The following is a 27,569-nucleotide window of genomic DNA, read 5'->3' as shown; positions in this document are numbered from 1 at the left end:
GCAGGAAACAGAGGTAAGCAATTAGAGAGGCGATGATGGAGCTCCTTGGGTAGCTGGCAAGGTCCAGCTTCTTGATCCAAGGGAATCAAGTGCAAATACATTGCACTGCTCAGGGTGCGTGTATGCACATGTGCACATGTGCACATGTGTGTTGTTCTGTGTAAGTCTTTGTTTCATAATAGAAAAGATACAAGAGAAAGCAAATAAACAAAAAGCCATTGCTATAAATTTAAAGTTTCCAAATCGCTGAAAAATACTCTGAGTTTCACACTTAATTTTCTTTTGCTCTGAATGTATGTCTCCTCTAGAGATTATCTACTTGAGAACAGTAAGGGAAAAAAACAACAACAATAAATAGATAAGAAGAGGGGACAGTAAGATTAATAACAATAAGCCACCCCAAACAAAAGTAAAAAGTAAGTAAAACCCAGAAACAAAAGATTACATAAAACAATGTTAAATATATATTGGGCATTAATAAATCACAGGAAAATCATAACCCTCACCCTCACCTAGACTATTTTCTTCCAAGTCTACCTACCTGAGCATGAGCCACCACCTAAAACCTTATGACATCATGAGTCAGAAGGTCTCTCTGAAAATATGAATATCCCACCTTTGGGAAGTAACACATGGTCATCTGTAAACAGTTTAATTTCTTTATCAGATTAGCTAGTCACCTGGCAATGAGTGAGCTCTGACTGAGGGGGAAAGGTAAACTTTAGTTAAGCTCTTTGAGGTTGGGAGTCATGTCCCTCCCCCTCTCTCTTTTTTCCACCCCCCATGTTTCCATTTTAGATTAAAGTGTGAAGCAAAGATTATAAGGATAAGAAGTATCAAATCGAATTCTCCTCTCTCTAGGAGAATTTAAACTTTTCCAGACTGGAGTTCAGTGTTTAACAAAAGATCTCTTCAGGAAGGCCAGGAAAATGGGGCCAATGTAAGAGCAGACACAATGGTAGACGTGAGATGAAACATTCTTCTACTTCTAACGTACAAGACATGTGGCTGGTAAATGGCTCTCTGTGGTTGTTCCCCAACATGCCTCAGTGCTTCCTTCTGTTCTTGGCACAATCTTTGATCTTTGTTCATGGTTTGAGGCTTTTTCTTCTACATTCAGAACAAAGGTCTTAACTAGCCGTCCAAGATAATTACCTCCTCTTGTTACATCTTTGGCTACCAGGTGGCCAGCCCATATCTGACTTACATCCAAGTCAACACCCACTGAACAATGAACAAATGCTTAAAACAAGTGAAAATCTGTCTCAGCCTTGGAGAGAATAATGTGTCTAGAGTTCCAGTGAACAATGAAATGCCAGTACCAGGCAAGCAAATGTGTCCAGGCAGCAAACAAGAAACAGGCATATGGCAGGCGCCAGGAGTGGGACATTTCACTCTGCCTTTTGCCAATGGCAAAATCTGTTAAGAAGCTATCTGCCCTGAGCTAAGAACCTAGTTTAGGCAGCAATGGGAAATAAGATACCTCCTTGGAGTTTTAACCCATCAAGCCCAATTGCCAAAAAGTTCAACAGAAAGAAACAGAAAACAATCTGATCTGTCAGGGATTTTATTCCCCTAAGTGATATCTGAGGGCTCTGATCCACCCATGAAACTGCCACAGTCAAATAAAATAAAAAATGGCAATTGAGCAAAGCCAGGCTAGGGTTTCAAACAGCCTCTCGGTCTCTGCTTCTCAGACTCCTCTCTCATCCCAGGTCACCGCGAGGTGTGAGGGAAGGCCAGCAGACAAAATGCCTCAGGCAGCCCTCACAAATACACTAAAGCAGACATTCAAACGTTGGTCACACTAGAATGATTCTTTCAGGCAGGCATGATGGCAGAAAGCGAGGGTGTGAGACCACAAATTGTCAGAGACTGATAAGAAAATAACCTATTACTTGCAAAAAAAAAAAAATGCATTCTTTTTCCCGGGCCCTGGAAGCACCTTAGAAAAGTGGGATGTGCTGGGGGAAGGGGAGCAGAAAGGGTAAGTGAAATCAGAGAATTCACTTTATAAGGTGCAGAGTTTGTCAGGGTTTTGATGAAGTTAGAGTATGAATAACATCACAAGCCTTTCAAAAATAATCCACTCATCATAAATAGCAGTATTTCTCTCTTTTGAGTTGGATCGTACTGTGAAGTCTGAAATGTGATGATTGAATAATGCCCCAATGCATATACACAGCCTTTCCCGGGAATAGGGGCCATGAGAAAGCAAGAGCCATAAGACAGAAAGAAAATGTGTGGATTCTGAGCAGGATACTCTGGGAATTCAAGAGCTTTAGAGACAGATAAACTCAGAAAACAAATGGCTCTCAGAGTAGCATGAGAACTTGCATATTTTCAGTTGCTGATAAGAGTAGCTTGCTGCTCCTGGAATCTAATTCAAGCATCCCAGGAATGTACCTGGCTTTCTTTACTGAAGAAATCCAGACTCTTTGTTAAGGAACTACTTCTGTGGCAGGAAACAGCATCAGAGAGCACACACTTCCCTCACACAGAAAGCACTTCAGGCTACAGCTTCTCCTCACTCCGTTCCTCTAAGATCTGGAGTTCTAAGAACACTAGTTAATACATGAACACATTCAATTTATAAATCTCCAAATGATGCCGCTTCTTAGCACAGTATTTAAAATTACGATTGTTAACCTATTAAACGCATCCATGAAAACCAGAATGCATTTACATAATCAAAGATGGGAATTAATTTATCTGTTCTCTGTCTACTCCCATGTGGGGTATTCGTTTTGTGTGAGAAGGTTAAATTGAATTTTCGTACAACATCTTTAGTCGATTTCACAAACAGGAGCTTGAAATGATACATAGCCTACTTCTGCTGCTGAAACACTCAGGCCCCAGGTAGGATGATGATGTAGCAAGAACACTGGACTGGGAGTCAGGAGAGAAGGTTCTAGAGCAAGTTCTGCAGCTTACTCACTTGTTAATGAATCCATAATGCCGGACTGTCATTTGACCTCCCAGGGTACTTTTACTCTGAACATTCTCAAACACTATGTAGATCAGTAGAAATGTTCCAGTAACTGGATGCTTTCTTTTTTAGGATCACCAGAAAACCAAGTAGGCAAGTCTTTTAAAAAACCTAAGAAATGATGTAACCCAGAGTTAAAGTCCATGGCTATTATAGAATACTAGTGTCTAGTCTGGATCTACAACTATTCTCGATTGGGACCATGGTGAGCCACACTGGAGCTTGAAGACAGAGGAAAATGTGCTAAAACCAATTCTGTATTTTCAGATTTGCCATCTTGTTTGTCATGGATTTTTTGCATTAATTTTGATTTAAAAAAATTACCAGCATTACAATATTGTCTCGATTACGAAGTGCTTTGGAGCCCTCTTAAATTTTGCTTCCCAGGAGAGCCTTATTTGCCTGATCCTAGTCCCAGCCCTGTTTCTAGATCATTCTTCTAAGCCTACATTCATTGGCCCAGTTGACACAGAGGCAAATAAATCAATACACTCATACACTTCACATTCCTCTACTTGAGAATATTTGGATTCAAACTGTGGAGAGGAAATGAACTACTTAATAAGCATTTAATCAGAACCTACAATCTATTTAATACTGTCCAAGCAATAGGAGGAGACATAACTAAGGACAAATAATCCTGTCATTCTATGAAAGCACCGCAGAAGTGATTTTGGGAATAGCTGATTTATCATCAGTTACAAAAAAAAAAAAATACAATTTTACTATAACTGTTGGCTTCAGATTTTCCCAGAGTCACAGTATATTATTTTAATTATGTGTGACTGATTGGTATTTCAAACAGCTATTCACCCTAAACAGACACAAAATATACTGCCTTAGATCACACCTCAGTTCCCACTTTCTCATGGTCTCCTCCTCTTCCCTGAATACTTGTGAACCCCTCCAAGTTTCCGCTATCATGGCCTGCAGAGGGTGTGTAAGTTGGTTCCATCTCTCACTGGGGGAAGCTGGGTCTGGATTTCCAGTTCAGGTGATGATCACCTACTGACTTCAGGCTGTATGTCTCCTGCATTCCTGTATTTCATGGTATTTAGCAGGGTGATGTGCCCAGAATATTGTTCAGCATGAAATCACTGAACGGGTGGGAGGGTATAGCTTAAGTGGTAGAGCGCATGCATAGCATGCAGGATGTCCTGGGTTCAATCCCCAGTACCTCCTCTAAAATAAATAGATTAATAAATAAGCCTAATCTCTAATCACACCGCCTCCCAAAAAAACTGAAAAAAGAAAAAAACTTTTCAAGAAATCACTGAATGAATGAATACATGAGTGAATGAATAAATACATAAATAAAAAGATAATTTGCAAATCTGTGAGCAAGCCATCCCTAAGTAACTAACCCTAAGCATTACGTGTTTTTTTTTTTAATTCTCTCAGAAATTTAATTTTCTCCTTGAATAGTAAGGATAAAACAAAATAATCCAGGCAATCTGAGAAATAGGTAGACAACTTGGAAGCATACTGCAGCAAGGCAGCCTTATAGCTTAGGATCTGAAATCCTAACGGGATCTTCAGGGCACCTTTGGGTAGCGTACACTGTCTGAAGACCCTGAAGCAGACTAAAGAGTCTGAAAACCTGGAACAGGAAACAGGTTAAAGTGTACACGAAAGTTATTATTGGGTCAGTGGTGGAGGGATTTATCTGGTGCCCATATGCCCACAGCACTGAACAAGCCAGGAAAACAGACATAGGCTGACCTTTAGATTTCACTGCACCATAATTAACTTTAAAAATCAGCTAAGCAGACTGTTTGAGGGAGCAAAGCTCAATCACTCACAAGAATACAGCCCGAATATTAAGCTAGAAGGACACACTTTTAAAAACTAGAAAGAGGTCTTTTAATACAATGCATAGAGAGCCTTGCCGAGTTTGCGAATAGATTTCACAAAATTATAAAATCTTCTAGATCTCAAATGCCTCAAGGAATAAAATAGATAGGATGATCACACATAATGCTTTAAAACTGCTCTTAAAAACGTCATTGTGTCCCTAAAGGTGGCTTGTGAACAACCCACTCACTTTAAAAGATATCATAAACATCTTGTATCTATTTTTTAATGAAGTAGGAAAGAACTCACTAAACAGAAGTACTCTGAAAAAGGGAAGCTAAGTAGTTACAATCATTCTACTTTTTGGTCTGCGTTTCCAACACAAGCATTAGGATCTGACTTCATGATGAAGCGGTTTCAGAACCAGGTGCCAATTCCACAACTTCCACTGCCTTTGGTGATAATGAGCATGGCCTCTGTTGACACAACAACACACAAATCAAGGTGTGGGAGTCTTCAGGCTCTCCTGAGAGATCTGCCTGAATGCACGGCATGGGTATATCCCCGAGTCTGTCATTCCCTGAGAGCAGAGAGGAAATGCCCTTTTCACTTCCTGCTCCTGGGGTCATTACAGGCTGAGGTAATGGGTCAGTGGGGCACCTGGGACTGCTACAAGCCAAGAGCAGAGAAATCAATGTCAACTCTAAAGAAAACAGCGCAGCAGCAGCATTAGAAAGCACGTCCTCCTGTCCTAGGGAATCACCAAGACCCTGACGGCATCTCCAGGGAAAACAGTGTCTGAGAATCAAGGCTCCACACTTCATCCCCATCCTGGGAGGGTGGCTATGGAACGAAGGACAACAAACATGCCAGTGAAATGTGAGTTGTCCTCTACATTTTCCTGGCCAAGTAGCCATATAGGAAACTACATATTTTGGACAAATACCTCTGTGTACTTATTGTTCCCAGTATGCTGGTGTGTGACTAGCAGTCCCAGAGAATTCATTATGCATAGATCACCTTGCTGATTTTTTCAGGCCTAATAAAATTTGGGGTTAGCATCACCTGTTAAAGGGTCTCAAGGAGGTCTATGAATTTATCACCTCCCTAATGCCTCTCACTTTGCCCCAGGCAGTATTTCATGGCTCAGTCCCAACAGTTAATATAACTGTCTCCTTTAGACAGTCCGTCTTCATCCCCTTGACTTTGTGGTATCACAGCTTCCTTTGGCAACATAAAGGAGACCACACTGCCGAGTGCCAAGTGTGTGTGCCCTCCAACACTGTCCTCAGTGTTCAGAATCCACCTTGGGCTCTAATGTTTTAAATGGCTGGAAGGAGATACTTCTCTGAGACAACTTCAAGATTATAACTGCTCCCAGCTTAAGTTGTTTCTGCCATATCTTCCCCATAAACCAAAATTATACTGTTGTCAGGCAAGTCAAGAAGGCAGCCACCCAAAAGATGATTAATTGTGCTGAACAGGATTAAGATGAAGGGGCTATGGGGTAAATGGGTACGTCTCCACCACCAGGAGAGTACTGACACCCACTAGGTCAAAAGTGAATCTTGAGGATATTGTCAGTGTGGACAGTGTTTCATAACGCCAGAGATAAAAGGATGGTAACTGTTTTCTTACTTAAAAACAGGGACTCCTTATTTCCCCTGCCATTGTTTGCAGTCTCTTCTAGGAAGCTAAGTATTAGAATAAGATTATTTAGTCTAATTGTCTGAGTGCTCAGGGCTTATCAAGAGATGGCACAGGTACCAGTAGGCATTGGACCCACTGCGTTCTTCTCTGCACAGACTGCTTGTTTTTCTCTCCCTCCCTCCTTCCTTCTCTCCTGCCTGTGTTTCCCACTCATTCTCTCTTCTCTGCCTCTACTGCAACAGCTAAAAGCTCTTCTGTCCTTTCTTCTTCTTTCCTGTGACCAGTGGGGTATTTGAACCTAAAATACTGACAAACACTCTTATTTAATTAGAACTGAGATTTTAGAAAATGTAAATTAACATACATATCTCCTGATACTCCGCTAAATCACAGACACCTCTCTTAATCTCTGAATCTACACTAAGTGCCTGGGGGTAGGGGGTGAGGGGAGTAAAGGGATGAAGAATCCTAAACTAGTGTAACTCATCTTCCTACATCCTCTAACTGAAATTAGATAGCCCATTGTTATTTCATAGATAAAGATAACTCATTTATTTCCATTTTCATTACAATAAAAACAACACTTAATAATAACAGAATTTACATTTATTACCTTCTTGCTATGGCTCTAAAGCTGCTTTTCCTGGATTTAAAACCTTCTTCAAGAACTTACCAGTTGGTGGGGAGAGTTTAATAGCTCAGTGGCAGAGTGTGTGCTTAGCATTCCCCAGTACCTCCATTAAATGAAGTATTTTAAAAAAAGTTATTAATTGTATAGCCAAGGATAGGTTAATTTCTACCTATTTAGAGAAATAAAGAATATAAATACAGTAGTGTGTGCAGGATAATGGCTATGTGGACTAGACAAAAAAGGGAGACGGAAGTGACCAGTTCACTTCTTATTCTATCAACAAATGACTCACTTTATACCTTTGAATGCATTCAGAGTAGAAAAAAACTCCATGTAGAAAATGTATATATGTAAACCAAAGACTGTCTACAGTATCTAGGCAATCTCTTGGATATAAAATTAAATCTACTGAGCAACTTATTATTGAATGGACGAGTTAATACGACAACTCTTGTTTTGCCACACTAGGTTTTCCTGACTTCAACCCATTTTTAGTACCATGTCCTAAAAGCTCATTTTAAACATCATCAAAGCCACCTTTATTTTGTGCTTCATCATTTTTCACTTTCTCCTTTTTCTCTCCCTTGATATGTATTTCTAACTACATTATTTAGCCATGAAAACCTTTTGGCATGTATTTTGTGGAAAATGCACCATGCTAAATATTAATGCATTTTACTTCATTACAGAGTAGTTATGATATTTTTAGCATAGTAATTGTGGTAATGCTATCATAGACAAGGATCATAATAATAATTATCATATCATAAACTGTAAGCTGATTTTTAAACAATCGCTGGGGCTCTCTGCTTACTCCCTCCTTTCCTGCCTCCCTCTCTTCCAACTGGTATCTCCTGGAATAAAGTTTAAAAGGACCTAGAGTCCACCGTAGGGCTATCAACTCTGATAAATAGTGCAGCCCCTTTATTATGTTACTTTTGACATCTTTAGTTGTCAGATTTTATAGCCTATTTCTTCTCTACCCATTAATTTTGGGTTTCCCATGAAAACAATATAAATATTAAAGATCTAAAAATAACAATAATTAAAAATTAGATCCCTAACAACTACAGACTGAAACTACTTTCCAGCTCCCGTTACGTCCAACTAGGGATCTGACCATGCAGTTGTGAGGTTACATCTGCATGACTCACTGGAAAGCTGCACTTCTTTTGATACAACCACAACTCTTGCGCGTTTTCCTAATGTGACGTCTTGCACATCTCTATGTATTTATTCTCACATATTCATTTGAGAAGTATTTGTTGAGTGCCTGCCTACACTGTCCACATCTTAGAAGACTAAGTTTTTTGTGGCTGAGGTAGGCTGAAGAAGGCTCCCTGTCCCCCAAATAAAGGCATCCACAGCCTAATCCCTGGATAGTGTAAATATGAGAATTTACATTGTAAAATAGACTTTAGGGAATGAATAGTGAAACAGGAAGTTGAGTCTGGATTATCCAGGTGAGCCCAAGGCAATCACAAGGATCCTAATGAGAGGAGGCAGGGGTTCAGAGTCTGCAGGAGAGGAGACAACAGAAGGAAGAGTTTGAAGTGATGCAAGGAAGGGACCACGGACCAGGGAATTCAGGCAGCCTCTGCAAGTTGATGAAAGGCCATAAAACTGATTCTCCACCAGAGGTTTCACTGGGAACCATCCCTGCCATCATCTTGACTCTAGCTCAGGTTGACAGATTTTGAACTTCCAGTCTCCAGCACTGTACAATGATGCATTTGTGTTGGCATAACCTCCTTTGCTTGTGTTACACCACAGCAGGAAAGTAATGTGTTTTTCCCCCCATTTTCTTAGAACAACTCAAAAACAGCCACCATTTCTATCAGCAAAGGCAGCTGCTTCCTCTATGATGGACAAAGGATACCCATGGGGAGATAGACTACCCAATCCCATGTCTTCCTGAAAATGGGTGAGCAGTTATCTCTGCATTTTGACATGGCACTGAGAGTGCTCATTTCCTTCAGACTTTATTTTGTGGTTAATCAGATTTCCTGAAAAGAGCACCAGCAATGACAACTGGAGTCTATTTATACGTACCCTTTGTGGAAGACCGCAGAGCAAAATGTCCACTCTAATCAGGGCCGTTAAACATGAGTAGAGCATTTTATATTTTCTTTTGATTGGAAAACAGACGTATAAGCTTTATTAAATTCTCCTGCCAACTCTAATTACGATTCTTCTAATAGAAGCTAACTTCACTCTCAGAATTTGTAGTAAGAGCAATACATAATCATCGTATAAGGAATGTTAAGCTTTCATTCAATACCAAGTTTTAGAGTAGATTATCTAAATTAATGTTATTACATTATTAGTATCCCGTATTATTTATTAAACAGTTAAGTTCACCCATGTTAAGTAGCCTCAGCCAATATTGAATATGAATAGAAAAATAAGATTAGAATAGAAAAATCAGATTTTTAGAAATCATTTAAAATTTCTTTGTGCTCAAGACAAAAGCAATGAAGGAGGACAGAACCACTGGAGATGTCCAGAAGAGATATTTACCCAACTATCCCACCATCTCTCTGCTGAATACCTTTCTCCTGGCTCTTTTAGCCGCATGCTTTCTTATTGAGATGTAGAGTAGTCATCTGAAATTCTTTTGTAAAATCCCATCAAAGTTTCACTGAACAATCAATGAGTTAAGTTTTTCAGCTGATGCTACGGAATTTCCCTGCACATTTAAGAATTCCACAGGGATCCTGAGGCTTTTGACAACCCTGTGATACGTTGTCAAAAAATAATGCAAAGCAAGAATGCAGATGAATCTTTCAGATTGTAAGAACTGGGGCTAAAAGGGACAGAATCCTAAAGGAAAATGAAACTTGCAGGTCTCTGATTGTCCAGGTCTAATACCTTAAAAAGCCAGATCACCTTCAGAAGATAAAGGAGAACAGACAGTACATATTTCATTACACAGATCTTCCTGCCAGTCAAGACAGTGTCTGTACACATCCTCTTCCACGCACTCCCTCAACATCTAAAACAATACAAGTCTTGTTACAAAACCAACCAGTTTTCATCATATAATTCAAATGGATACTAAAAGCTTAAATACTTTGTTTTCAGAATACCCTTTGGAAAAACCTCTGAGTATTACTACAAAGTGAAATGAGTTAATAAGGAAAGCATAATGTCACTGCTGAGTACTTTTTTAACCTCAATTTTAGGCATTCCTCACTGATAATTCTATGGGTGATGCTTTTTAATTTTAATTTTTTTTATTCTAGCACTCAATCCCACTACCAAGGTATTCTCCTATTAGTCTCTCAGACTGATTCAGTTACTGTTGCCAAGGAGACAGGCAGGAAGCAGGAGTTAAGCAGACCCTTTCATCTGGCGAGAGGACGATGGGAATGGATGAGGGAGCTGAGGAGGGTCAGGCGTTTACCACTGAATACCAGTCTGTCATGCTAACAGATGAAGCTCTTTCTGCGCTGCTCACACTACTCCCAGCAGCCAAGGAGAAAATAAAAGACACTCAAGCATGAACGCCGATCAGCCTGTGCTGGCAACAGTGATCTATTCACGTGTGCCACAGCAGCTGTACTAGGCTTGGCTATGGATGCAAAGATAAATTAAATAGGTGTCAATAATTATAGAAGGTCAGAAGCTAAACCCTGAGGGTAACCTAATAAACCAGACAGATGGGATTTGGCTGATCTAGCCCGTTAACATGCCCAAAGCTTCCTTCTCTGAGGTCACAGCTCAAAATGTGTCATGAGCTCATGTGTCCTGACTTGAGAAGGTCCTGAGTCTTCTCCTCCTATGACTGTTTGCCAGGGCTGATGATCTTTTGATATTTGCTGGCAAAGGCTACACAACAAGGGTTTATTTGGAGTGATGTGTAGATGCAATTGTAATAGGTTCTTCAAAATGTTGTCTCATCAATATTGATGTAAGAATACTTTATTTTAATTTTACTGTTTATAATAGTAAAACTAATATATAGTAATAAATAATATAGTAATCCAGTAATGTTAAATATGCATATTTAATAGTAATGGAGCTGTTCATATCAGAGATAGCATCTCTGAACCTACTCACGTGATTCAGTTGTCAGCATTAAAAATGCCTAGACTGTGTGTGTATTTAGACACAACTGAGTAGTAATGCATTTTCTCAACAAGTTTTCCAGGATCTATAGTATGTCAGATTCTGTGATGGGTACGGGACAGGCAAGGATTTATGAAATAAAAATAAAGCCCCCTTACCTCAAAGAGAGATAGACAAGTAAGCTCACAAAGACAAGTAAAACAAACATCTAAAATATACTCCATCCAAATGATATCAGTTAATACCACATAAAAAGGATTTAACACAAGTTAGATCTTGAGTTTCACACACTCATAGAGCAATTACAGATTCAGTTTCTTCCTTTCTCTGTCAAAATATCTACCTAGGATATTATTATTCCTAAAATGGATTATTACAATAAAGTAAAAAGAAAACACCACTATATTATATCAAGTTTGTAGGTTATTAAAAACATTATTTAATGATGTAATAAGTGCCTGATGGTACATCTGGTTTATAACATCCATTTTTTGATCATGGACTAATCACTAATCCCTCTAATAATTTACTATGAATCTGTGTCTCTAAGTAGGGGAGTAAGAAATTGAGAGGAGAGAGTACAATACTAAAGTAGTTCACTTGCTTAAGGCATTGGTTCCAAAACTTACTTGGAATTTAAGTTACCTGTATCGCCTGGAAAAATACAGCTTCCTGGATATATTATTGTTTAAATAAACCCACTAGGTATTCAGATGATAAATAATCCTTTATAACCTTTATAAATGTATTCTAGTTGTTAAGATAAACACTAATACCTTTTCTGAATTTTGAAGCTTAAGAAGTCACTTTGATCGAAAGCACAAATGATAAATGCTGGAGAGGCTGCAGAGGAAAGTGTCCTACACCACTGGTGGGAATGTAGTTCGGTGCGGCCACTGTGGAAAACATGGGGATTCCGCAAAAGACTAAAAACAGACTTACCATATAATCCAGCAGTCCTACTCCTGAGCATATACCCGGAGGGAACCTTAATTCAAAAAGATAACTGCACCCCAGTGTTCACAACAGCACTATTTACAATAGCCAATAGCCAACCTAAATGTCCATCAACAGATGACTGGATAAAGAAGTTGTGGCATATTTATACAATACTACTACTCAGCTATAAAAAGAAATAATGTCATTTGCAACAATAGGGACAGACCTGGAAACTGTCACTGTAAGTGAAGTAAGCCAGAAAGAGAAAGAAAAATACCATATGATATCACTCAGATGTAAAATCTTAAAAAGAAAAAAAAAAAGACACAAATGAACTTAGTTACAGCACAGAAATAGATTCACAGACATAGAAAACACTCTAATGTCACCAGGGGTAAAGGGGGTGGGAAGGTATAAACTGAGAGTTCAAGATTTGCAGATACTAATTACTATATATAAAATAGATATATAGTAAGTTTCTACTGTATAGTATAGGGAACTATACTCAGTATCTCAGTTACCTATAATGAAAGAGAATATGAAAATATATAGATGTATATGTATGACTGAAACATTATGCTGTACATTGGAAGTTGATACATTATAAACTGACTATACTTCGAACATTTTTTAAAAAAGTATTTCTTTTTTTAGGAAAGGAAAAAATATTCATTATTACAAATACAAAACGTCACTGATATTGCCTATATGTAGCATGCTGATAAGCCATTTGTTAGCAATCAAAAACAGTTAAAAGACTTCATATACATATTTAAATTCTTGGCTATCAGATCCAATTTTTATCCTAAAATAATATATTCCTCAACTATGATTTTTTTTTTTTAACAGTCATGGTAGGCAAAGCTCTACTGTATATGAAAGTGAAAATTAAGGGAAGTAATTTTAGAATATAAAACAGAGTGAAAGAGAGACAAGTTTGTTAGGGAAGTTCTCTCTTTGGTGAGTTAAATTTTAATTACCAGGAGAAATGATTAATAATCAAGCTAGATCTTGACATAACTATGTAATCATTGTTGTTACAGCTGCAATGAGTTTATGAGGTTAGTTTATATTTTCAGATGTGGATTACACTCTGCTACATTCAGTGCTTTCTATTTTAAAAGCAGAACGAGGTTGAAGACCCACAAGACTTATACATTGCATAAATTGATAAGGACGGGGTAGTTGAAAGAATACAGTTGAAAACCCTCCTTGAATCTTATGCTGAAATAAAATTTCCATTACTGCTGCATGGAGACCAACATGTTCTCCTTTGACAAGGACAGATTTTCGATTAAGCACTCTTAGATTGTAAATTACCATTCTTGATAGCTGGCCTCCCCTGCCTCTGGTGCCTTAGAGAAATAGGATAGACTGTGAAAAAGTGAAGATTTCAAGCAAGGTAAAAAAAAAAAACCAAAAAACCCTTCTCTTCACCATTCCCAACCCCCACACCCAAATTTCCATGTTTCAAGAGAAAGAATCCTGATGTGAAGATCCTGCTGAATTTAAATTGGACTAAAGGACATTATAATTACAAATCTTAGTAGCCATTCCTAGCATGATTGGCTTGACACTGCCATCACCATCCCATCACCAATTACAATTACAGCAAATTTGGCCACTGGAGATAGGGAGGGTGGGGGCCGGACTAAGGGAGGCACCTCTCTGGATTCCTCTTCACACTTGCAGGGAATTTTATTTTACAAATTAGCTGTAGACAGTTCAGGCTAAATAATTAATGTTTAGATCAGGTGGATATGACTTTCTTGAACAAGGGAAGAGAGAAAGTGGAGGTTTCCCAGGCAGAGTGAAAAGTCTTCTTTGTTTAATCCTGTCACTCAGAGATAAGGTACCAGCACTGCTACCCTAGAGAGACTGCTTCCCTTAGGGGATAGCTGGAGCTTCTAAATGATGGTTTTGTTTTGCTTTGTTTAGGACTCTGGGCTTTTTAAATACTGGGATGATAAAACGATCATAGATTAGAATTCTTATCATTTTTTAAGAAAACCCATTCATCATCTCCAAAGGCGTCCACACCCCCTGTGCTCCTCCTCTCACAGTAAGCAGATGTGTATTTCCTAAAGCAAGCACACTCTGCAAAATCAATTTGTGAGCTCATTACATAAATCCATATTAAACTATTTAGTCTGTATTTAACACTATAACAAGCAGAGTCAGGGTAAATTAAATGGATTTTATTTCCAGGTGGAGAAGAGCCAAAGTTAGTCCTTCCACTTCTAATTTATCTCTCCGTTCTAATCTGTGTCTGCCACAGACAGAAGGAGAGACACAAAGAGGAGAGGGAAGAAAAAGAAGAGATCATTTTTACCCTTCTGATAGTTAAGGGCTAATCAAATCAATATATTCTGGTCCTGGCAGTGACAGTGTGTTCTCAGTGGTTATCTTGCATTAATGCATAACTCTTTAACTCATTCCAAGATGGCAGTACAATGGTCCCTTCCTGAGAGCTGGGTAAAATATGTCCAGCAAGGAGGAACCATCTCATCAGTAGGAGAATGATTCACTTACAGCCTATCAAGGAACTCAGGATGCATAATAAGGCCCTGTCATACTCTCCCTTAAGCTGCTCATTACCATCAGTAATGCCAATAACTTACAGGATTCTCAGTCAGCATCTAAAGCTCCTTTTCAATTCAAATGCAAACTGCTAACCATTCTGTCTTTCATATTATTCTTTGAATTTATCTTCTATCTATGAGCAGAGTTGCCACTCAGCTCAGACCATAACTATTTCTCTCCAGGGATTTTACAAAATATTTTGCATTTATCTTTCCTTCTGCTCCAATCAAATACACGCAGAATATTCCTTTCCAGCCAGATTATTAATTTTGCCTATTTCAATTATACATCTTTCAACGACATGCTTTGAGATCTTTTTAAATATTTACCAGCTTTGCCTAATTTTTTATTGTATCATAGTTTCTACTTGGCATTGTCAGTTAATCGGTAAAACAAATCACTTGCTTCTTAGGCCTTCTAAGGAGTTACTGAGAGTCTGCCCTTGTTAGATCTTTTACCAGATACTTGAAATGCAAAGACAGGCACCCTCAATGAACTCACAATCCAGGTTCTTTCTGTCTAAATGCACTGAAATCACACTCCCTGGTCTTCCATCCTTTGTAAGTAATGGCGTTACCATCTACACACTTATATCAAGAATCTAGGACTCATCCCAGATCACTAATGCATCCATACATATTAATAGTAACCTCCATGTTTTGAAGACCTTCTAATATATCTGCCCACTCTTCTTGTACTGCTGCGGTAGATGGCTTTTCTCTCTCTTGCTTAGCCAATGGCTCATGTAACTTCCCAACTAGTTTGCTATTCTCAGTGTTGCCTCCTGCCATTGCTAAGCTAGCTGTCATCCATGCTTCTTCCAGATTTGCCTTTTAAAAACACCAATAGGAGAATTCCTCTCATTTACATCCTAACCCTCAATATCCCACACAGCCTAGGAAAAAAGTCCAATTTTCTTTGTCTATTCTACAAGATACACTGGGACCCAGCCCCCTCGTTTTACTGAACCACACACACTTCTGTGAATCTATACCTCTCCTTCTGTGTTATTTCTCTAGGCGTTGGGTGTAACATTTCTTCTACCAGCCATTTCTTTGCCCTTCTGGACAGCTTAGCAAAATCATATTCCCACCTCCAAGTCCATCCTAGTTTGACGTCACATCCTCGGGTGGGCAGCTCTGATTCTGTACAAAAGCTGCCTAAGCCCCCCACTGCTCCACCCCCCGCATCCTGTGTGTCCGCACTCCCGGGACTCATGGTCATGACTTGTTCCACTCCAAAGTTCCCTATTAGACTCGAAGCTTGAACAACCACTCAGCAGCCGCATTCAGAAAATAGGAATAACTTATTCAAAGATAACACTTTATGTGCAAGAAACTACCTACTTGGTATGAGGTTTTGTTATTGTTGTTATTGTTCGTGATGAAAAAAAAAAAAAGCCAAAGGTATTTACCACTTCATTTGGTTGAATTTCCCCAAGGGTTACATTATCCTTTCTAGGCAAGCGTGTTAAAGACCTAAAATATCTGATCAGAATGGGGCTCAAAGGCTCATAGTAAATAATAGGAAGTGAGGCTCACATGTGAAAAGAAAGTGGGTGGTCTGTATGTCAGAAATTAGATATGGAATTCACGAAATCCAGAGGCTTAAGTCTGGGCCACCAATTCTGTTATCTGATGCATCTTTCTATTTATGAGATCGAGAAGACAAGGCAAGAGAAGGATATAAAATATGGTACATGGTGGTTTTATTTCTTTCTTCTTCCAAATAAGTACCATATTGTTAGGAGAAAATCATTTAGAGAAAATCATTCTTCTCTATTCAAAAGTCTAATCTGCTTTTGTACATTTTCACATACATACACTGAGTCAACATCTTGCAGAACTAAAGAATATTTTGTCTGATTATCAGGTAGATCTCTATTTAAATAGGAACTGGGACTGAAAAATAGAAAATATGGGAAACTAGCTTCTCTCTCTGACTTTTCTGGCTCTGTGAGGATACGTGTTTTGTGGTGTGGATGGGTTACTTTTTTCTTCCAACTGAATTTTCTTCTGTTCTACATACCAATCTCAGATACCAACTACATAAAGAACTGTATTTTGTCAATATTGTCAGAGAAAGTGAAGGTCATCTACAGATTCTTGGTGGATGTTTGCCATACAAAACAACAAAGACAGCTATGCAAAGCACACATTAATCATTTAGGCTTATTAACTATTACTTTTTATGGAACTGCATTATAGGCTAAAGACCTATGACTAGATTTTTATCTGGAAAAAAAAATTCTTTTAACCTATTTTTTTTTTTAACCTGGAGCTTCTTACTTAAAGTTGGGAACAAAATAAAACAGTGTAAGTGAAAGAACTTTCAAAACAAAGGAAGCCATGTCATTCTGTGTGACAGTGGCACTAAAAGTAGTGTTAGAATAACAACAACAAAAATACCCCAAGCACTCACTCTATTGCAATTCAAGGAGTATAAACATAAAGAATCTAACTTTCTTTAAATGACACCTACTCTCTCTAATCTGCATTTGTTATATGAGTCTTCATACATTTTCTGGGTGTTTAATAAATGTTCAACAATTAAATCATTACAAGTTATTCTGTCTTAGTTGTATTTGATAATTAAGACTAGTTGTGTCAAATTTATTTTTGGTTAAAGCATGGATCCCAGGAGAGCAGGGATTAGATGATGTGCACCTTTAAGACTATTAAGACATATTATAACTGGCCCACACTCAGTCATGACTTCTTATATGATGGGAATCTGGATAGAAATCATCCGAGTGGCAGCATATTAGGAATTCTAATTAATTCCAAGTTTTCCCCCTTTATCAAATCACTGAGCCTGACCAGATTCACATAAATCTGAAACATCACCCACTGACGTGACCGAGCCCCACGCAATGGGTAGAATGTGGGTGGACAGTCACATCACGGCAGAGAGGGCTGGAAAGTAAGTGCAGAAGTGAGACAGCTAGCTGGCCGCGTGGCCTTGAGAAACTAGCTCCCTTCCCTGAGCTGCAGTTTCCTCACGGGCAAAGTAAGGGGAAAATAATTCTATCTTCTCCATAGGACTCTTGAGAGGAATCAACGTGTGATTGTAAAGCCAGAACTCAGGGTGGTACCCACTGATGAAGATTCAACAGTGTTTTTCAAATCCAGCTTCACCAGTTTGTAGCTATTTTATGTTGCTTGGTGTCTGTTCTCTTTGGGGGCACAATCTTCTAACATGTAAAATGAGAACGGTAACATATTCTCAACTAGATTATTGTAGAAATTAAGGGGATCTACTGATCCTGTCACATATTAGTTGCTGAGAAGCCACTAACTTGATACAGGCTAAGTACAGACTTCAGGAGTAGCAATGAAGACAGACTGGAGATTATATCCTAAAAAAACGGGGAGCCATCCTCTAGGGTGCAATATATACTCAAAATTAATGACCAGCATATGATGTCATGTCCCCAAAGTTAGAGTAAACGGATACAAGAGACTGAAGTAGCTGCGGTCCTGCTTACGCCCCTCCCCCGCCATCCCCGGGTGACTCAGCTTGGGAGTCTGTGTCTCCCATCCCCACAACTCTGTGGACTTAGAAGTTCTAGTTCTCAGAGGAGGAACACTTTCACCATTAACCTTTAAGCTATCACTGCACCCTGGTCATTCCAGGCTTCTTGTGCCAAACTACTAGCAGGCAAGGCAAAAATCATTACCCAGATCATCAGGGCAAAGTGAGAAACAAGGACAACTCTGGTTAGCACCCAGGTGATCTAATGGAGTGTCTCTTGGTACTCTCTCCCCCAATTTTGATGGCAAAGACAGTACTATGATTTCTATGACTTGCGAAGGGATAGGAGTTTGAGTCATCTCACCTGATGAGACACACGGACCAGCAGAGATGCTAGCTGAGGGTGAGAGGACCGAGGGCAAGGGGAAGGAAAATGATGAGTACCAGCTGCAGCCTCGAGACCAGCTGCAGTTGCACTGGTGGGGGTTGTAGTTCATCCCATTAACTTTTTTTTTTTTCCCCAGAAAATACAACCAATCTGTATCTTGCAATAGTTATTTCTAGAATTCATAACCTGAAGCAAATAGATTTCGGTGGCACTAGGGGAAGACTGTAGGTGATCCAGTGCTGAACCATCTGGATTTCCCTTTCAGGACTGTGGTGCTCAGTCCTCCAACTGGAGGAAGTGATGGTGGCTGATGGCTCCCTACTGAATCCATCTCCAGGAACTGCCTGCAGCTAAAGAGAACCACCTCATTCAAGATCATATCCATCTCTAGGGGCAGGGTAGCCTGAGTCACTATCCCAGCTTCAAAACTTCCTATGGAATCACCTGAGCCCTTTGTTGTGATGACACTGTAATTCACTCCTTCAAACTGTATATGAGTACCATTTCATTGTAGTTCTATCAATGTTGGTTATTACCACATCGATAACCAGTTAAAACTTACACCTGCATAATTTTAGCTATTAAATTATATGTATTATTATTACATTGATATCTTAAATTCTCTAGCAATATTATATCAGGAGGAATCTATATATCTGTGTGTGTGTAGTGTATGTCTACACACACACCTATTATCAAATGATGATTTATAGGTAAAAGGCAAAAAACACAAGTGCAAGATTCTTTGGGTTTACTGTAAAAAATCAAGATTCTTCTTTTCTACTTCCCCACTACAGAGTTTTGAAAAATACTATAAAATAACAATCTTTGGCATGTTTACCACCCAAGTCTGATGTGATCAATATTTATGAATCTATCAAGTCTTTCATATTGTATGGATTTCTAGTTACCACTGATCTCAGGATACCTCATATGAATGCAGAATTCATTTCTAATTTCAAAGTCAGCCACATAGCCCTATCCCCTTGATTAGCACTGAGCTAGCTTCCTACTTGAAGCACATGCTGAACAAAGGACAAGGTGAATGACAAGCCTTTATTTGCTGAGACACCTCTGCCAACGTAAAATTGGAACCCGCAAGTCATTAAACTGATACTGTAAACCCTGTCGCAAACCTTTTCACTGGCAGGCATTTCAAACAGACCTTATCTCTTAACCTTGTCCACTGGGCCAGAAGCCTAAACTGTCCCTGAGAATGGCCACTGTCCCTGAGACATTTGTTTCTTAATCCTTTTCCTGGAGGATGGGAAAATACCCTAGAAGGTAGCTCTCATTGTATCAGTCCAAGTAAATGCCTGCAATTTTCTTTGAGACTAAACAAACCAATGGAAGATTTTATAACAGCTAATATTTGCGTAGCAATTTATAGCCTACAAATCCCTTTTACATACATGAATTGCACTAAATCTTTGAGACAATTATCTACTGCATTTTAAAGTTGAGCAAATGGAGACTTGGAAAGGTTAGGCAGTATTACCTAAGATTCTGTTCATAAATATATTCTATATTCCAATATATGTTAAATCTCTATAAACTAGAGGAGGATGTAGAGAAGAAAAATATCCTCATCTCATTTACTAGGTGAATATTACACAGCAGAAGATCAAGTGAGTGATTTATTGCAAACTTGGGTTATCACTGAACCCCTCAGGGGAAAGTGTTAGTTTGAGCGTGAACACTTCTCTAAGGGGAGACAGACTTTGAGGTAGAAAATAAAAGAGCAGAGAACTACCTTCCTCTTATTTTTATCTTTACCTTAGGAAGCAAAATAATTTTTCAGTAGATTAAAATAATTCATAGCTAGATATACTGACGTTAGTAATGTCCTTGAAAACAATTGGTTCTGTATCCTAACAGGTACAGTTAATTACTAAGGCTTATAAGGGAGAATGTTTTTGGAAAGCTTATGAGCTATAATCACTCTAATCATCATTGGAAAGAAGTTTCAAAAAATAACAAGTTGCACTTTCATTCATTTAGACTGAATGATGGAATTCTAAAGAGAATGTTTGTAGTTAATGAGCATCTCAGTTTGTGTAAGGGAAACTGTCTAAGGTTTATTTTCCAGTTTGGGTCCACCAATATATTAGTCTAGCAGATGGAATTAGCTCTTCTAAATTTATAAAACTCAAGGAACAATTTGGTTCCACATGAAATTCCACTGAGCATTTAAATCACAGTAACTCTTCTCATATTGAGACAAAAATTCAACTTAATTGACCATCAGTGACTAATACTAGATTAAAAAGTACATCACTTTAGCGTTAGTTACATTCTCTCTTACATAGCTGCTTATGCACCGTTATACTGACAAATTAAATTCTAACAGATCTTGAAGTGTTAAGACTAATTGTACAGTTTTTCACTGCTTCACACAATCCCACTCTAGTTATTATATGAGTCCACATTTAGTAAGAGACACTTTGATTAGTTGCACTTAATATTCAATTACATGAGTATGCATCCAAATATTTCTCTTGTCCATTTGGATTTCAAGGTATTCTTGTCATATTGATAGGGAACAAGTCACAAAAACAGATCCAAAGGACTTCTGATTTTATGCCTTAATATTCATGACCAGAATTAAAACTTTTGCTAAAGTATAATCTACTGCCTTAATATAATGTTTAAAATTTTACATCATTTGTAATCAGTAACCTTTTCCAGGGGAGGACAGGGAATTAATAATAATCATAAAATAAGCATTTTTCTGAATGTTTAACCAATGTATTTCCCCTCTTACAGTGGGAAACTCTAGTTTGTAACCAGTGTTGGAGGAAAAAAAAAAACAAAACCAGCATTAGAAAATAGTCAATACTGACATGAAACACATGCCCCAAACTTTTTCCTTCTACGGAAGGCATGATTTGGTACCTTGCCTAAGCAAATATATCTTTAGTAAATATTTATCATCACACTTACTCATTTATGAACATATAACTTTTTGTGAACAGTGGACTATGAAGAATACATTATTTCTTCCCATGGCAAATCTATTCCATCTTCACCCATTTCTGCCATTAAATTAAACATATTCCAGACTACAACCGCATTCCCAGGTCCCTGGCGCACATCTTCTCTGCCCAACAGTTAGGTATTGTCAATGACTTTTGCTGCAGATCATTACTAGGAAACTAACCATTGCTGCCTAGCAGCTAGAGCCAGGAAGACTAACCCAGAGACAACTGACATCTTCTCTCCATCTTATCCTCCCTTCCTGCCTTCCTCTCTATGCTCCCCCACGACCCACCCCAACACGGCACCAGAAAATGTGCTTCCTTTTCTTCCTGGCTACTGTTCATAGTCTTCTTAATAACCACCTGCCCACACTCCAGCTTCCCGGATGGTGACTCAAGGGTAACTAATTCATCAGCATCCACCAGGCCAACCAGACGCTAAGGTATTGCTTTCCTGTCTGCAGATCCGGCTACTGAAGTGTCTCCTTCTTGTGATAGCTCACACTTTAATTCTGGACACTTGTTGGCTGGGCTATTCACTGAATTGCAGACTTGGTGCTACGGTTAATCCCCTTCGTTTGGAGAGGGGACTTCTTAACCAATGCCCCCTCACCAAAAATAAATAAATAAAAGATAACTTAATAAAATAAAGACAGACAACAATGATATAAATCAGCTAAAGTATTTTTACCTTCACCACTACTTATATAAAATATGATGATGTATTTTTGATGCATGTGCAAAGTCTTATGTGTGCAGGCTACCATCTGTGTGTGCACTGTATGTGTGTGTGTGCACGTATGTGCATTAGATACAGAGAGCGAGACAGGCAGCAGTCTGGAACCGTGTGTATGGTGTTAGTGTTAAATTTATATCATTACTGATAGCACTTCCTCTAGTCGAGTGTTTTTTTTAAATGCCATTGGTCTCCTTAATCTTTATCTAGAGGAGATCATGCCTACATTTCACACGTTACAGTGCACATGTTTCAATATTTTTCCAAAACTTATTTTCTGGAGAGGAAAACAAGTCATTAACTCACGTTAATTTAGCAGATTATGCTTATTTCCTAAGGCACTAATTGCTAAAGAGGGAATAGCTCACTATATAGAAAAGACGATGCCGTGACCTCACTAGGCTGATGTAACCTTCCACCAACAACGGGCAGCGGCTCAAACAGACTGTTGTGTGCACTTCAGCGAGAAGCAGATTGTTATGGTTGCCGAGAGAAACTTTCAGCCACAAGCGAGAGGACAGGCCGAAGCTGGACAGCTGGGCAGCGCGGGCCCACGACGTGCCTGCAAATATACAGTGACCGTTTCTTGTTGCACCTTAAACAGAGAGGGCTCTATTCTTCCGGCCACAATCAGCCTCATTGCCGGGTTTATATTTACAGCCGGCCTCTCTGCCATCTGTGCACGTGGCCTATACTGCATCTCTGAGGAACTGGAGAGGCATTATTTGAAGACCTGATTAAACAGCCAGGAAAAAGTAATCCATCATGACAAGGAGGGGACTGTAAGGCAGTCACAGCGGTGCTCTGCCACGCTTTCCGATTTTTGTCTTCATTTTCTTTTACTTTCATTCTGATCCAATGCCAGATACAATAAACACTGACCAAGAGGGTACAATCTAATGACAACATCTTACCAATCCTGATGGGAGAAGAATGACCAAACTTCCCCCAGGCTTGCCCCAGCCAGGAGGTAAACGGCGTTCCTGCCAAGGGGGAGCCTTGCTCTTTCATGGTCAGAGTGACCCAAATGAACCGGGCCTGAGCAGAATGCAAGATCCTGTCGCTACCTGTTGTGATCAGAGCTTCCTGGTGTAAGTGAAGTTGAAAGTCTATAATCGGTTGATTGAATGAGCTGGACTGCTGGAATATTAAGAGGAAACAGTTTTATTTTCTCCTGTTATCCACTTTCAAACACTGTGTTGGATCTATTTCCTAACCCAGATAGTAACTTGGGCCACTACTCAGGTCTTAAGGGCAAGTTAACGTATTGTAAAAGTCTTATCTTCAGGTATTAAAAACAACAGTGCAGACAGACAGACAGACAGAGACACACACACACACTCACACCAGTGAGATCTAAATCAAGACTTAATGTTCAACTTTAAGTTTATTCCCTCCTCCCAGAGGAAGCATAAGCCCAAAAATTGGGACAGGACAGCCAGACAGTCTGTCACTTATTTTGTAGTCTTTTGGGTCTATTTTTACCCCTCTGCTTCAGGCTTTTTGGTAGGAGGAGAGGATGAATTTGGAGTAAAGAGACAAGGACTGTTTTTCTCAACTTGTGCTCTTAAGAGTCCGGAGTCATGGGAAGCATTCTCATGCCTTTTTTTGTGGGGCAGCTCTGTGGGTCTTTCAGAGGCCCCTCCATCCTAGGACTCCCCAGCTTGGATGCCTTCCTGAAGCAGGCACAGCATGGTCTGGCTGGCCTTCTGCACCAGCTCCCAGCTCAGCTTCATACCAGGCAGTGCCCCTCTTCTGTCTTTTGGTGGCTGCAGCCTCAGCGGCTAGGACCTTGTGGGCAGGGTCCTTCCAAGATGACGTCAGCCCTGCTTTCTGCACGTGCAACTCATACCCTTGCTCTCCCCAAAGGTGGACAGAGAGCTTCTCCCCACAGTTGCCTTTCCCTTTCTCCTCCCAGGTTGCGGGCAGCTCCAGATACCCTTAAGTCAGAATAAGTCGCCCAGTTTCTATCTTTGCAAGCACTTCCCAGTAAAATACACACACACACAAACACACACACACACACACACACACACACACACACACACACACACACTCTGTTCAAGGGGTTTTCTTGGTGCCTCCACAGCTTGACTTGGGGAGGAAAGAACACACCATGATAATCTCTAATCCTATGAATTTCAGCACTTCAAAGCATCCTCCACTCCTAATGGCAGCTACAGGCAATGGTCACCAGGCCTGTGTGGTCAGCACCAACAAGTCCTAGGAGAATGTATCTCACACCTCTCTTTAGAAATGGGATTACTTATCTTGCATCTTCGTCAGCTTTATGGCCTTAGCTGAAAATCAATGCTAACTGGAGTCCTCTTGTTCTGGGACTTGTGTGCCAGCCAGTATTCACGTAAATGTCGCCATGTTGTCACTGCTAATGAGATTAACGTGTGGCTTTCAGACCATGGCTCGCGTGAGAGACCGTGGTTTTAGAGGTTCTTTTTCTCCTACTTATCCATTATTGTGTCAGCAGAAGACCGTGTACTTAGTCACAGAAATGAAGCTACCCTAACCCTTAGAGCACGTTAAGTGAAGGGAAATAAGTAGTCCATCAGAGAAATCGATCTTGAACAAGAGTTAATTGTCCCTTTACATTCCTAGACAGTTCCTTTCACTGCTTTACCCATCTGGGATGGCTGTTCTGTAGTTGCTTTTTTTGTTTTGTTTTAATCAAGAAAAAAACAGAGAAAGTCATCATTGTGAGCATTATTGTGAGAGTCTGAGAGTCTTCCGATAATTGGTTAGGAGTGCACAAAAGGTAAGACCTCAATGGGCACATTTTCAGTAATAAAAGCCAAAGAAAGACTATGTCTCACATACTTCTGTAGTTATACAGAAATAGCTACTTTCTAGTAAATTTACTGCAGGGAAAGATTAAGACAAGATTAAGTCACATAAAGAGGAAAGAATGTGGCTAAAAAAAAAAAGTTAAAATGAACATTATCAACAGATGGTATTAAAAACTTTTCATAAGAAGTATGAATACTTAATACTTTGAATATGAATACTTTTGATCTGTATAAACAATTGTTCAGTCCCTACTTTAAAGGAAAAAAAAAAAAGAATGGATGGTTTTGAACTTCTTTAGTGCCACGATGTTTCAAAGCAGCTGACCAGTTTTTTCTCTTGGTTTGCTTTGTTTATTTTCTGGTAGGAATTATACTGTTATGGGGATATTACATAATATATCTAATAGACTTATGCTAGTTTTGAATATACCACCATATTAAACTTCTAAAAGACTATATAATAAAATAAAATTAAGACTTTATCAATTATAGAAAAAAGGACAATTTATCAAAATGTTTAAAAAAGAGAAACTTTTTACTTTCAAGTGATTATTCTGCTAATTTTCTGCCAAATTCCATTGATTTAAAATCACAAATAAGTATGTATGTGTGTATACAAACATATGCTTATCTACTTTATATATATACACATCTATATATGTTCTATATATAGAATATACATCCCATATATAAATATATATATTTTATATTCATATGACTCTAGAATATGTATGTTCCATATATATATATTCTATATTCATATGAAACACTGAGAAGAAAGGCAGGCCACAACAGAAGGGGGAAGGTAGTAATTTACTGGTTGTTGTCTTGACACCCATAGGTACCTATTGTTCATGATGACTGGGTCTCACTGGATGGAGATATATATCTATATTTATAAGTGTAAATAGATATAGATACAATTTACTAGCACAAATACACCGTCAGTACACAAATGTACATCTGGATTAACTCAATAACTTCAAATTGACTTTGAGAAGAGGGAAAACAAGATAGATTTTACGAACAATCCACGCATAACTGTAACTACAGCAACCAGAGCAAAGTTGACCGCATCTTACCAGGCTTAGGGACAATGAGCTGTGCACTGGTCTGGGCATTTCCAGCTTCATTTTCAGCCACACACTGATAAAAGCCTTCATCCGACTTCACCACCCCAAGGATGCGTAAGTTGCTTCCTCCCTAGGGAGGAGAAAAAGCAGGTGAAATATTTGAAAGAGCAAAAAATGCAAAATGACAAAATGAACCCAAACAAATTTATTTTAAAAAAAAACTTCACAGAAGAAACCAGGAGGCCAAGAGGGTCCTCAGTCTCACAGGGATGTCCCACGTCACCTGGGGAATGTCATAGATACCCTAGACTGCTGAGTCCTCCTACAGCAATAGAATAACCTAGTTCTGCAATGAAAAAAATACACTCTCAAAAATAAACATCACCTTCCATATCTAAATGAGCAGTAAACAGAAAACTCTTTTATTAGGTATGGAAGAAACAGAAGTAAGTATAAAAGAAATCTCATTCTTTTCCCTCTATTGAAGTAAATAGGTTTGACAGCTGCTGGAGGGGGAGTGGGGAAAAGGAAACAAAAATACTGCTCTTTGCAGCTTCTAAAGGACAAGAAATCCACGCTGGATATTTTCTGGAAGTGTTTGCCGAGAAAAAAAGTCTGAAAATCCTTTTAAAAGTGTGTGCCCTTTCAGGGATTTGGAGGAAAATATGATGGATATTTTACACCTATGTCGCTCTAGTTATATGGCCGAAATGTCTCACCTTCAGTAACCCATAAATTAAACACAGCAACGTTAACTCAGGTTTTATATAAATTAGGCCGCCATCTTTTTCAAGGATGGGTGATAAAATGATTTGAAATAGCATTTAATTATACTAACTCAGTTTATCTTCGATAGTGTAAGAATTAGTTCAGTAAGTGAGATGTGTTAAATCACTTCCCCTGAAGTCATTAAGAGATAAATATTACCTCGTGGGGAATTCTTAATTGTTTTTAGTGTCTTGTAGTCAATTCTCAGCTGATGTAAAGTTCTCAGATAAAGCTGACTAACTTCTAATTAACGGTTCTCATATAAGTTACTGTTGCTGCTAAATGTTACACGTGTGACAGACAATGGCTCTCAGAGATCTGGAGCTTTGGGGGAAGTATTTTTAAGCACAATTTAATGTGAAGAGGGCTCATAGCATACATTTTCTTTTCACCTTAAGAAAAGAAACATTTAAATAGGTTGGCTATAATGAGTCATGCTGGGAGAAAGATTATTCAAACTGTAGGAAAAATAAATGTTGCTTTTTATCATGCATCCTTAAGGGCACTCAACAATTTCCTGTATGTGCAAGGAGCATATATTTAAGGTGTATACAACACATTTCAAGTTGCCCCATGGCAGGTCATTTTTAATTCAGTGATGGGGAAATAGCACCGCACTTCAAGGAACTAATGGATTGACGTGGCATTCAAAAGTTAAATGTTTTCCCTTTCTTATTATACTGTTCTCAACCAA

The 27,569-nt window shown here is 38.9% G+C and overlaps 1 protein-coding gene across 1 annotated transcript in view; it reads right to left on the bottom strand.

The window, feature by feature from the left end:
• Positions 1 to 27,569, bottom strand: part of DCC (DCC netrin 1 receptor) — a 986,493-nt gene that overhangs the window by 354,580 nt on the left and 604,344 nt on the right. The window contains exon 7 of the mRNA XM_014557664.2: positions 26,117 to 26,237. Coding sequence (XP_014413150.1) covers positions 26,117 to 26,237 — 121 coding nt within the window. The remainder of the gene's footprint in view (positions 1 to 26,116; positions 26,238 to 27,569) is intronic.

Source organism: Camelus ferus, chromosome 30 (genome assembly GCF_009834535.1).
Source record: "Camelus ferus isolate YT-003-E chromosome 30, BCGSAC_Cfer_1.0, whole genome shotgun sequence".
NCBI classification, from domain to species: Eukaryota; Metazoa; Chordata; class Mammalia; order Artiodactyla; family Camelidae; genus Camelus; species Camelus ferus.
The sequence above is the reverse complement of the archived record's forward strand: the minus strand, read 5'-3'. Positions and strand labels throughout refer to the sequence as shown.